At 39.4% G+C, this 12,487-nt stretch overlaps 1 protein-coding gene across 2 annotated transcripts in view; it reads right to left on the bottom strand.

Annotated features, from left to right (window-relative positions):
• The window catches only part of LOC101955219 (alpha-fetoprotein), a 46,271-nt gene that overhangs the window by 6,321 nt on the left and 27,463 nt on the right, over nucleotides 1–12,487 (bottom strand). For both annotated transcript variants that reach the window (XM_078021406.1, XM_078021405.1), the window contains exon 14: nucleotides 2,745–2,877. In XM_078021406.1, coding sequence (XP_077877532.1) covers nucleotides 2,745–2,877 — 133 coding nt within the window. The remainder of the gene's footprint in view (nucleotides 1–2,744; nucleotides 2,878–12,487) is intronic.

Here is a 12,487-nt window from a genome sequence, read left to right as displayed (position 1 = left end):
ATGTTATTTTTGAATTGTTTATTTCTGTTACCGTCCTTGTTCCAACTTCTCACCAAGAGTTAGTCATAAGGAAATACTGAAGAGGAGGAGAAGCAGGTTATGATTATTTAGGAGCACTTAGAAAAACGTTTCCGAAAATGTGTTGCCCAAATCAGCAGCAGCAGCAGCACCAGGAGCTTGTCAGAAATGCAAATGATCAGTCCCCACCCAAGACCTACTGAATCAGAAACTCCAAGTGCAACACATTTATTTCATTTTAACAAGCTTTCACAGGTTATTCTGTTATACACTAAAATTTGAGAATGTTGCCTTTGAATAATTGCACAAAGGTAAACCTGACTAAACTTCAGAGATTGGCATAATTATGTAAAATAAGCATTTTTGTCTGGATTTTTAATTTTAATTATAATGACATACTCTTCCTATAACTTCTGTTTTTCCCCTGAATTTTGGGAGAGATCCTAAAGTAATGAAGGAAGGGAAAGAAAATGAACAATATTTGTCCTTTTTCATCATTCAATTGAAATTTTCTTTTAGGAAAACAACTTTAAGTAAAAGGAAACAGGAATCTTCCTGTAACACTATTGATGAAATAATTTGAACAAGTAGAATTCAACCTCAAAAGCAAGATCACTTCAAAAACACTCCCTTGGGAATCTACAGACACAGCCCCTTCAGTGGAAGTATTTTTATGTGTGGGATATGAGGTTGTTACTCAGGTGAGAACATGTTTTCTGAATGCTTTATGAAAGTTAAAATGAATTTAAAAATAAACATTTTGTACTGTTCCAGAGGTCAGCAAACATTTTCTGTGCAGAGCTAGATAGTAAATATTTTGGGTTTTGTAGTTCGTATATTCTCTATCCTAACTATTCTGCCACTATAACAAGAAAGTAACTATAGACACGCGATAAATTAATGCGTGGATCTGTCCTTCGTCTGCATTCTCTTGCTATAACAAAACCATTGAGGATGGGTAATGTAGAAAGAGAAGAAGTTTATTTGGCTCACAGTTTTGAAGGCTGAAGGATTAAGATCATATAGCACTATCTGGCCTCTGGTAGGAGCATCCTGACAGATAACATAATGGTGGGAGTATATATGGAGAGACCAGATGGAAGACTGGAAGCCAGAGAGACTCAAGGGTCAGGCTTCTTCTTCTATGACTACCTGCTGTTGTGGGAAATAACTACGGTCCCATGAGAACTACATTAATCCCTTCTGAGGGCAGTACCCTCAATGACCAAGCCCTGACAGTAGGTCCACCACTTCAACATGACCACACTAGGAGCTAAGCTTCCAGCACATGAACCTTTCATCCAAACCACAGCAGTCTATCTGCCAATAAACTCTTACCGATACATAAACAGGAAGCAGGAGTGATTTATCCTGAGGACTGTCATTTGCCTGCCCTTGACTAGTCTATGTATGTGGTCCCTTACTTATGATGGTTTAGGATATTTTGACTTTATGATGGTATGAAAGCCATACAGTTTCAGCAGAAAGCACTTTGAACTTTAATTCTGATCTTTGCCCAGGCTGGTGATATGCTATACTATATATAGACATGCTGAGTATCATCAGTCAGTCCCACAATCACAAGGGTAAACAACCACACTCTACAGTGTACTGGGTTGCTGCAATATGATGTTTGAAGATGAGTGTATTAAACACATTTTCAACTTGTGAAATTTTCAACTTAGGGTCTTGTAAGGATGTAGCCCCATCATAAGTTGAGGAGCATCTGTACCTATGTGAATATCAATATAAACACATGCAAAGTTTAGCTGAATAATGGAAAGAAGCCACTGCAGGTAATTAAGGCAGTAGTGAAAATTATTACTTTTGAAAGTGTTATCCAGGGCCATTGCTGAACTTACCCTTACTCCTAATCAGCCCCAGCCTGGCCTGCCAAAGCATCAAGATACTTCCTCTCTTTTTGTTAACCACATACTCACCTTCCTGTACTCAGATTCTATCACCTGCTGTACTTTAATTTCTGCTCCTGAGTTCATGTCTCTGCCGGTCCAACCCAGGTACTCCTGCATTAATTTCCCTTTGGTGAGTTTATATGAATTTGCTGTGGCACATCCTACCAAGATTTTCTTTGCAATGTAAGTTGCATAATTCACCAACTTGTGAAAAATAATTTACTTGTTAATTACATGCAATTAGATAAATTAAAGAAAATACTGTCCTGGTAGTTAGCTTGGGGTGTGTGTTCACACAGGTCTCTTGATCCTCTCAGTGCTCTGTCCTGTTTGTTCTTTAACTCCTGTTCTCATGAACTTCTGACCACTGCGAAAATAAAATCTGTTTACCTGGTTCCCTAGTTTCTCTCCCAAACATAGTTAGTGACCTGATTGTGCCCCTACGTTTTTAAAACAAATCTCCAGATTTCCCAGACAGGTTTTTAAACTGTTAATTTTGTGCAAAAAAAAAAAATTAATTCTTCTGTATTTTCCAAGGACATAATTTCTCTATAGTTACATGGATTCCTCCTTCTTGTCATACCCAATGCTAAACATTCCCAGTCTATCTGGTGTCATGACTGCTGTATGCATCTCTATTTGTGCCAAATTTCTTCAAATACACATAAATATCCAACTATTCCAAGATGAAATATAGTTAATTACTCAAATCCACCTGGCCTGATGTTCTAACCTTTTCATGATTGCAGTGAGGAAAGGTTTTTTCCTCGCAGTAACATTCCTGTTTAAGGATAAACAAGGAAATACAGTTACCTCTTTCTGAAAACACATGTCACTTTCCTCTGCATGGCAGCACATCTCCACCAGGTGCGTGAAGTCCACAAGTACCCACTGGAACTGCGCCTCTGTTGCAGATGGTTTCTGCCGCACGAGGCTGCTGAGGAGCCTAATCAGAAAGGAGGTGCAAAAACACAAGCTAAAATCAACAAATGGGACTTACTCAAACTAAAAAGTTTTTCTCAGCAAGAGAAACAATAAGAGAGGTAAATAGGGAGCCTACATCCTGGGAACAAATCTTTACTCCTCACACTTCAGATAGAGCCCTAATATCCAGAGTATACAAAGAACTCAAAAAATTAGACAATAAGATAACAAATAACCCAATCAACAAATGGGCCAAGGACCTGAACAGACACTTTTCAGATGAGGACATACAATCAATCAACAAGTACATGAAAAAATGCTCACCATCTCTAGCAGTCAGAGAAATGCAAATCAAAACCACCCTAAGACACCATCTCACTCCAGTAAGATTGGCAGCCATTAGGAAGTCAAACAACAACAAGTGCTGGCGAGGATGTGGGGAAAAGGGTACACTTGTTCATTGTTGGTGGGACTGCAAATTGGTGCGGCCAATTTGGAAAGCAGTATGGAGAATTCTTGGAAAGCTGGGAATGGAACCACCATTTGACTCAGCTATTCCGCTTCTCAGTCTATTCCCTAAAGACCTAAAAAGAGCATGCTACAGGGACACTGCTACATCGATGTTCATAGCAGCACAATTCACAATAGCAAGACTGTGGAACCAACCTAGATGCCCTTCAATAGACGAATGGATAAAAAAAAATGTAGCATTTATACACAATGGAGTATTACTCTGCATTAAAAAATGACAAAATCATAGAATTTTCAGGGAAATGGATGGCATTAGAGCAGATTATGCTAAGTGAAGCTAGTTCATCCCTAAAAAACAAATGCCAAATGTCTTCTTTGATATAAGGAGAGTAACTAAGAACTGAGTAGGGAGGAAGAGCATGAGAAGAAGATTAACATTAAACAGGGATGAGAGGTGGGAGGAAAAGGGAGAGAGATGGGAAATTGCATGGAAATGGAAGGAGACCCTTAGGGTTATACAAAACTACATACAAGAGGAAGTGAGGGGTAAGGGAAAAAAACAAGGGGGAGAAATGAATTACAGTAGATGGGGTAGAGAGAGAAGAGGGGAGGGGAGAGGAGGGGAGGGGAGGGGGGATAGCAGAGGATAGGAAAGGCAGCAGAATACAACAGACACTAGTATGGCAATATGTAAATCAGTGGATGTGTAACCGATGTGATTCTGCAATCTGTATACGGGGTAAAAATGGGAGTTCATAACCCACTTGAATCAAAGTGTGAAATATGATATGTCAAGAACTATGTAATGTTTTGAACAACCAATAATAAAAATTAAAAAAAAAAAATACAAGCACTCCCTGAGTTCCACAGGCCAGATCACAAACTACTTACTCAGAGCTATACACCACCCAGGCCTAATCCTTGCTCCCACTCTCCAGGCTGAAGACCCCCAAAATGGCCCTGCAAGCCTCACTGCCTTCACAATGGCCATTGCTATCTTTATGTTTACGGAGCAAACTTTCTACAAGCATGCCTTCTCAGTACAACCATGATGTTAAGTTTAATTCTTTATTGTAATTATTATTAGGTAACACCTTTGTTTTCTGCTATTTGATTGCATACGGATAGTATATAGTGAATTAAAGTTTTTCCTATACTTTTTGTGCATTCCAAACAATTAAATTCCAAGAGCTGGGGATGCAACTCAGTAGTAGGACATTTGATTAGCACATGTGAGGCCTTGGACTCAATCTCCAGTCCCGAAAAAATAAACAAACAAATAAATAAATAAATTTCCAAGCAAATTACAAGTACAATACACATAGAAATTGAGGATGTCTTATATGTTATTAATGGTAAGACCAACAAGTTAATTTCAAACTTCAATGATTCATCATCTCAGATTTTCCCCACAGAATTTTCCCCCACAACTATAAACAACAGGGTTTTAATATCTTGAACATTCAACATTGTAATCTGGTTTCTGTCTCCCTATTTAATAGGCATTCAAATCTTCTGATACTAGTGTTGCTTATGCTTACAGAAAATCTCTTTCCCTCCCTCCCCTACCCCCTCTTTCACTGTTTCAGAGCAAGAAAACATTAAAAAAAGGAAAATGAGGCACGAACAATAGGAAGAACGTACATTGATCGATATTATACAGCTTACTCAACACCTTTACTTACTTCATTTTCAAATTCACATTGACAATACTAAGTGGCTTTATCTGTGCTATAAATGAAAGAAAAATATCTCAAAGTTCTCAGTATACTATTTCTTTTTTTTATTGGTTGCTCAAAACATTACAATGATCTTGACATATCATATATCATACATTTGATTCAAATGGGGTATGAATTTTCTATTTCAGTCTAAATCGGAGATCACCAAACTCTTTCAGGTAGTAAATATTTTAGGCTTTAGGATATTTACATGGGTACTTCTATTACAAGGCAGAAAACTTTGGTTTGCCTGGAATGGCAGATACAGGTGACAAATACAGTTTGTGATAGCTGTCATTGACTGGAGATGATGGGGAAGAGTGACTAGCAGCAGGGGAAGGGGTGGTCAGTTTCACTCTACCCCAGTGACAAGGGTCCCAGCACACCCTTTTCTTCTCTCAGCTGTCTCCCCTTAGGCAGCAAGGCCTGTCACTGAGGCACTTAACTCCAGGAGAGAGATACCACCCACCTGTGGCTGACCCCGTAGCCATCAACAACAAAGTATATGTGGTACCAGAGCAGGCCCTGGGCAGCAGAAAGCAGGGTCACCACAGGACAGACAGGCACTGGAAGCAAAGTGGAAACAGATGAAGCCAACCAGCCACTTCAGTCCAGGATTTAGTCTACAGAAGCAGTGCCCACAGCTCCCACAAACACAGCTCGCAGACCTCCATGGAAACGATAAAAGCAGACTTCCAGCTTAAGGTGGCAGCCCAGGGACAGGCCACTTTGATATTCTTATTGCAGCATCACCCTCTCCCATTCCCACCACCCCCACACCCTACCCACACCTGAATATAAACAGAGCTAAACAGCAGCACAATAGGAAGCACAGCCCCTGCTTCTTCTAGAAGTTACCACAAGGTGAGGCCGGTCTGAGAAGCACATAAGTGGTGCACTCAGCAAGACAGTGCAAAAAGAAGTGAGGCCATTAACTAAGTCCAGGTTTGCCTCTAATTCCAAGTCCTAGAAATCTAGAGAAATCAGATATGGGAACAGATTTATGCCCAAGTTTTTCTTTGTAACAATTCAATATAGAAGGTGAAGACAATCTTCATATTCAACAATAGGAAATGGTTAAATTCATACCGTGGAATATTATAGATTTATTAAAATGCTACTTTAAAGAATAGTGACAAATGCATACATGATAACATTTTGACAAGCTATATTTAAAATAGTGGCCATAGCCAACATCTCTTGGTATATTATTAGTATGTACTACATTCACTGTGCTTCAGGCAATGTGCTAATCACTTTATATATGTTAGTTTATGTTGCACTTTCAATTGTCTCCTAAAAAAAAAAAAAAAAGGTCCTATGTCATCTTCACTTTGGTTTCAGACTCCATAACAGACTGGTGGGGTGAGCCTCACCCAGAAGCCACCAGCATGGGGGAACGACCAATGCTCATTGGAGAACTCTTCCTGAGATAAGAAACCAGGCTCAGACTTCCACCCAGTAAGACAGCCTTGGAGAGTGAAGTCTGTAAAGTTGTGGTTCCTCAGCCAGGTCTGCAGACACTCATTTCTGAGTCAGACTTCAAAAAAAAATACCAAGAAAGCTCTTTCATCCAAGTCCTGCAAACCATTAACACACAAGCAGCACTGGCAAGCTTCCTCTGAAAGGGAAAGTGGGCAGGGAGAGGTCGACTCTTCCCCTTACAACAAAACATATGCCTCTTTGCTAGTCCAGGGATCCAGACTGCAGCTGAGCAGGAGTCAGCAGTGCTGGAGGGGATGACTTTCCCCATGGTATCACGGTAGACAGCACGCTTGGAGAATTCCTCCTCCCGAAGATTCTGAGGATAATTTCTGTGACTGAAATTCAGCATAAACAGATACTAGCGGGAGCCTGCAAACCTGCATTATTAATCATCTAGAATGAAAGATGGATAGAAAGCAACTTTGGGAGTGTGTGCTTGCACATATGACATTGTATGTTCCCATGCTATACATATATTTATAATATGTATCTGCTATATTGGAATTAAATTATTATTATTTTCTTCTCTCTACTTTTTCTGGGTTTTCTAAGTGATTGTATATTACTTTAATGATAAAAGAAATCAAAAGTTTTTAAAGAACTAGGAGAATATTTTTCTATCCAACTGTTCTATATATAGTCAATTTTTGTTCTAAAGCAGAACTAAATTTGACCCCCTTCCCTTAAAAAAAACCACAGTGCTTGTTTGTGTCTCTATAAAATTCAAGTCTGCATAGTTAGGATATATAGTCAAGTGAGTTATTCTATCCTGGAATGACAATTACCAGTGTTTAGTTGATTATTTAACATGACAATACAAACTACTTTCCACTGGAATTTGGTGGATTTTTTTGTGGAATATGTTTTCTTAGAGAAATAGTAATGCTTGAGGTATTAAAGTGCACTGTCCAACCCATTAAAAAAAATAGTGTAGCCCAAGTCCCAGATTACAGAAACCAAGGATCCTGGGTACCTAAAATAAAATTGTAGACCTTGCTGGCTTACACAGTGGGATGATCGTATTTCTAAACACCTGATTTAGATTTCTGTGGTCGGGTAAAGGGGATTGAGTACTGTTAAGGACCCAAAGTTGATATAAGATGGGGACAGCATTTTCTGCTCGTTCCTGTAAAACCTGGATTTCTCTTTTCTTCTAAGATCATGAAAGGTCACAAGTTCTGGTTTGGTCTTCCACTCATTGTTTGGTGAGATGGTGGATAAGACACTTAACCTTTCTGACCCTATTCTATAAAAAGAAAATCTGAGCATGGATACTGCAAGGTTTTGTGAGAATAAAAAATAATATATTAAAGGTTTGAGCATGGTACTTGGCACACGGAATGTATTCAATAAATAGTGCAAAGAAAATAATAGCAATGAATAAAAATAACAATAAATAACATAACACAACTTGCATTCATGTTAAATTATCACTTGTTCCAACCATGGTCTCCTTCCTCCCTTAGCCTCACAGTAAGTTGGTACATTGTCACAGCTTCTCTCCTATGTATTCATTTATTTTTTCAGCAAGTTCCAGGTGAGTTTCTTTACAGTACCCTCAGGACTTGAGTTGTTGATTCAACGAGAACAGGGAACCCTAACAGGAGAGGTAGCAAGTATCTGTGTCATACAGTCGCCTTCTCTTTTCTCACAAGCTGAAGGATCCCAAATGCCCTCGTGATTTGCCCCCCACCCTTGACCCCTCCAGTCTTGTCTCTCAGCCTGCCCAGGAGTCACACCTAGCTAGCCGCTTGGCTTGCTTTCTCTGCAGGTCAGCTAGTTTCTGGATGCACTTCCACAAAATGGCCAGCAGAGGGAAGACGAGCACAGCGGCTGAGTTCCTCCCTGGCCCGCCACAGCATGAGAACAGGCAAGAAAAATGTGGTGCAGGCAGTGTGTCTAGGAATGGGATTCAGGACTTGGCAACTCTGTGCTTCTTAGGAGCTGGACCCTCACCCCAACAACTGTGTTGCACATGGTGTGACTCACGTGCAGTTGTTTTACCTCTCCTATGCCCTCCCTGCCCTCTCTTTACATACCGCCTGAGTGCCTTTATGTAAAATTATTTGCACTAATCTTTCCAACACTTTAGCTCTTTAAATAATAAAGTAAATAATACTTTTTAAAATCTTGACATATATTCTTGACCCATAATGTTAGCAACTTGTTTTCAGCTTTTCATTTCTGTGGTATTTAATTTTCATTAACTATCCATCATTTCATTTAAACCTTATTCTACTTTTAGTTACCATCTACACTCAACATTTCGGCTCAATATTTTTTCTTAATTGCATTTTAAATTATTTTACTTTGAATTTATACTTCCTTTTTGTTTTCTCTATCATACTCTTCAAACTTTTCCATGATCTCAACTTCTGCTTTGTCTTTACCATCTTGCTGATTTTTTTCTTTCTACTCTAGGAGTCCCTTCACTTGTTTTTACTATTCTGTGGATCTGTGCTGTGATGGTAAGCCAGAGTTATACAGGCTGAGAGCAGTGAGAAAGCCCTTGCCACTATCAGGGAAACTTAGACAATTTTTTTTCAGGCTGACATTTGACTCCCAGGATGAATCCTCCCAGAAAATTCCATAAACCCCTTCATTAACTGTCTCTATGCTCCTGTTTTCTCCATAAAGAGAACTCAGTGCATTTACTGGAACAAAAATGCTTCCTAGTATTTTGCGCTATTGTCTAGCCTTTATTTGAATAACTTCAGGTTTTAAAAATTCTAGAGCTCGGTATTATAAGCCCTGGATTTGGGGCACACTAACAGCTTGATGCTGGGAGTTAGGCCTAAATGTTTTGAGCCAGATAGCTTGAGTTCCCATCCCAGCTCAATTACCTGTGGACCTCCTGCCTAATGTCATAGCAGGAACTTTTGCCTTCTCAGTCCCAGTTTCTTTATAATTAAAACAAATAAAATATTATCTACGTCATAAATTTATGGTAAGGATTTAATGAGATGACATCATGACATGTGCCTATTTGTGTTCAAGGAATGGTCACTAGAGGAAGCAAACAAAACCTGCTCTCTGGAAATGAAATGGATTCTCACCTCAATCCTGGGATAAAGAATGATGAACTACATTTTACAAAGGTCTTTGGATACTTAGAGAAAAGCTCTAAGATTTAGTTTGAGACCAGTTCACCTTGGAAAATGAAAGGACTTCAGGGTCAGCTGGTCTATGAATAGCAAGTACTGCAAAAAGACAGAAAAAGTAACAACCTTGTACTTGCTGACCAGGAGAATGTGTTCACTCCCAAGGTAATGAACACCTGTCTCACTCAGCAAGGTGATATTTTTGGACTAATAATATTTAGACTGCTTTGACAGAATGCGTCTTAAAGTAAATAAATCAGAAATAAGCTGCTACTTCTGATGATCTTGGGAGAAAAAGAGCAATGAGGACCAGACCCTGCTTTCTCCTGAAGGAGGGCAGAAAGGGTGGGTGGCACTGTAACAGAACTGCCCCACATTGGAGGGGGTGCTTTGGGTGCATCCTACTGGGAAATGAGAATCTTTGGTGTTTCCTCCAACAGTCACTTCTGGCAGATTCCAACAGGGGCCTCTAGCCTGGGCTCCATCACCTATAGAGTCACTCCAAGGAGAATATATGGCCCATGGAATTTCTTGACTCTGGGCTCAGAATGAGGTGGGGATAGAGACATGCATGACTAAGAAAGATGCTTCTATGTCAGCAGCAGCAAAATAAATAAATAAATAAAATGTCTTAGGAACTGATGATCAGTGTTCCATTCCATGTATCTATGTTAGTGATATTGAAACAGGGAAGTGCCAGCCGGCTGCCAGTAAGATCTTAATCCCCTCTACTCTCAGTAACAAGAGTAACATGCACCCCCTGAGGTTGTATGCATTGCAGGGATGACTGGCAAGGCTATACCCATCATGGCATGCCCTAGTAATGCTCAGAAATCTCATCTTTCAGATGTTCCACCTTCACACTGATGCTTTCCACATCCCTAATCTGACCCATCTCCTGCCTTCCTACTCTCCCTAAGTCTTCTTAGGACTTGGGGCTTTCTCTTAGAAAACTCCCCCATATCCACCTTTTCTCTGAACTTCTCTTTCTCCCTCTATACAAGACATTGGCTCCCTGATGGTAGAGCTTACTCCAAATTTTCTTAAAAGGAGGATATTTTTCAGGGTGGAGCCTTGAATCATGGACACAACTTATTCTTTCTCTCCATGTAGTGACTTTGCCCCATGGTTAAGAAAGCACTTCTAGATGGAGAAAAGTGGCTACAGTCAAACCTGCTCTGATTCCCTCACTTAGTGATTAATCTGCATAAACTCCTTGTATTCTAAACCTCAGGCATCTCTCCCAGATGCCATAGGGTTTCTCTCATTGTTGCCACTGGATGTCAGGGAGATGGTGGGCTCATATCTTAGAGTTTTGTGCAATCATTATCATACTATAGTTCTAAGACTCATTATGATGTATTTTTGGTATTTTTGAAATGCGTTAATTCTTTAAATTCAATAAAATGAGCCAGATCATGTTACAGCAAATCTATTGTTTATAAAAATAACAATAGCAATAATAAATAAAATAAAAAAAATAGGAGGCTATTTTTCTATAAGTACTACTGACTTTAGCACTTGAATCCCTTTTATTGCTTCCAACAGATCTCTCCTTTATCCTCTTTTGAAAGCCACAGCTACTAGGAAGTATATGTCATTGAACTTTTCATTCATCCCCTATCCCTATTTCTTTCACATGGAGAAAGCCTGGTCATGCCCCCTCATTTTCAATGACTTCAGTTAATTGTCATGTTTTCTACTATTATCTTGCCATTTATTATTTTTTGTAATTTTAACAACTACATCAATGATGCACATGTGACAGGTTGATTGCAAAACGGTACCCAATTGTCTAGCTTTGCCTGTGTCCATATCCTTTAAAATGTGACTTTTCAATTCATCTTATCAAGAAATAAAATCTATTTCCACACTCCCTCATCTGGGCTGGCCTTGTGACCTACCTTCCAGCACAACTGACATTGCTCAATTCCAAATCTGGGCCTCATGGGGTCTCCACACTTGCCATTTCTCCCATCTACCTTATAAAGAAGCTGCATTGGCCTGTCAGATGGCAGGGGACCCCATGAAGCAGAGACAACCAACCATCTTAGCTGAGACCATACAGAGCCAGCCAGCCCCCAGCTAACTGCAAACACAGGAGCAAACCTTGAGGAAAATGGCCCAGGCTCGCCCAGATCAGTAGATTCTTCCAATCAACCTATAGATTTGTGAGCATTTTTAAGTCATTACATTTTCATTTGTTATGCTGCAAAACTAAATGATACATCTGTGAGTAGGGGATGAGGGGCAAACTTGATAATGGAGTGTAGTAGTGGAGGGGAAATAAGAACAGCACAGTGAAATAATTATTTTAATAGATGCTATAAAAGTGGGAACAGGTAAGAGTTTTGGATTCAGTTCTTTTGCTGACTTAATACAGAAGCCTTCTTAAATATATAGAGCACCCACTGGGAAATCCTGCTCAAATGTAGAGAGAGTGCATTCTGCTGGCAGCATTTCCAATCAGTAGGCTTTTTAATATTGGTAACAGCAATAGCACTTTGCAAAATCACTTATTCGTAAACTTTTTTAATGTGTAAATGTTTTCACATGATACTTACACCTACACATGCATATGTATTTCCCATAGTATATCATTCCTCTCAGGTTCCCCTTAGAAATCTACCTGAGTATAAATCCTGCCTCATCCCTAGTTGATTGTCAAACAATAAAGATCTGTCCTTACAATACTGCATGGGGGTATAGTGTCCTTACACTGGCTATATGTAGTGTAGCTTCAAAGGCACAAATTTTGTAGGAAGTGACAAGGAAACATTTCTATTTAACAACAGCAACATAAAAAGATGAAGTTTCCAATAACTTAACATATCTAAAGATAAAATAGGCTGTT

This window comes from Ictidomys tridecemlineatus, chromosome 9 (genome assembly GCF_052094955.1).
Source record: "Ictidomys tridecemlineatus isolate mIctTri1 chromosome 9, mIctTri1.hap1, whole genome shotgun sequence".
NCBI lineage: Eukaryota > Metazoa > Chordata > Mammalia > Rodentia > Sciuridae > Ictidomys > Ictidomys tridecemlineatus.
Note: the sequence above shows the minus strand (reverse complement) of the source record. Positions and strands in the feature narration are given on the sequence as shown.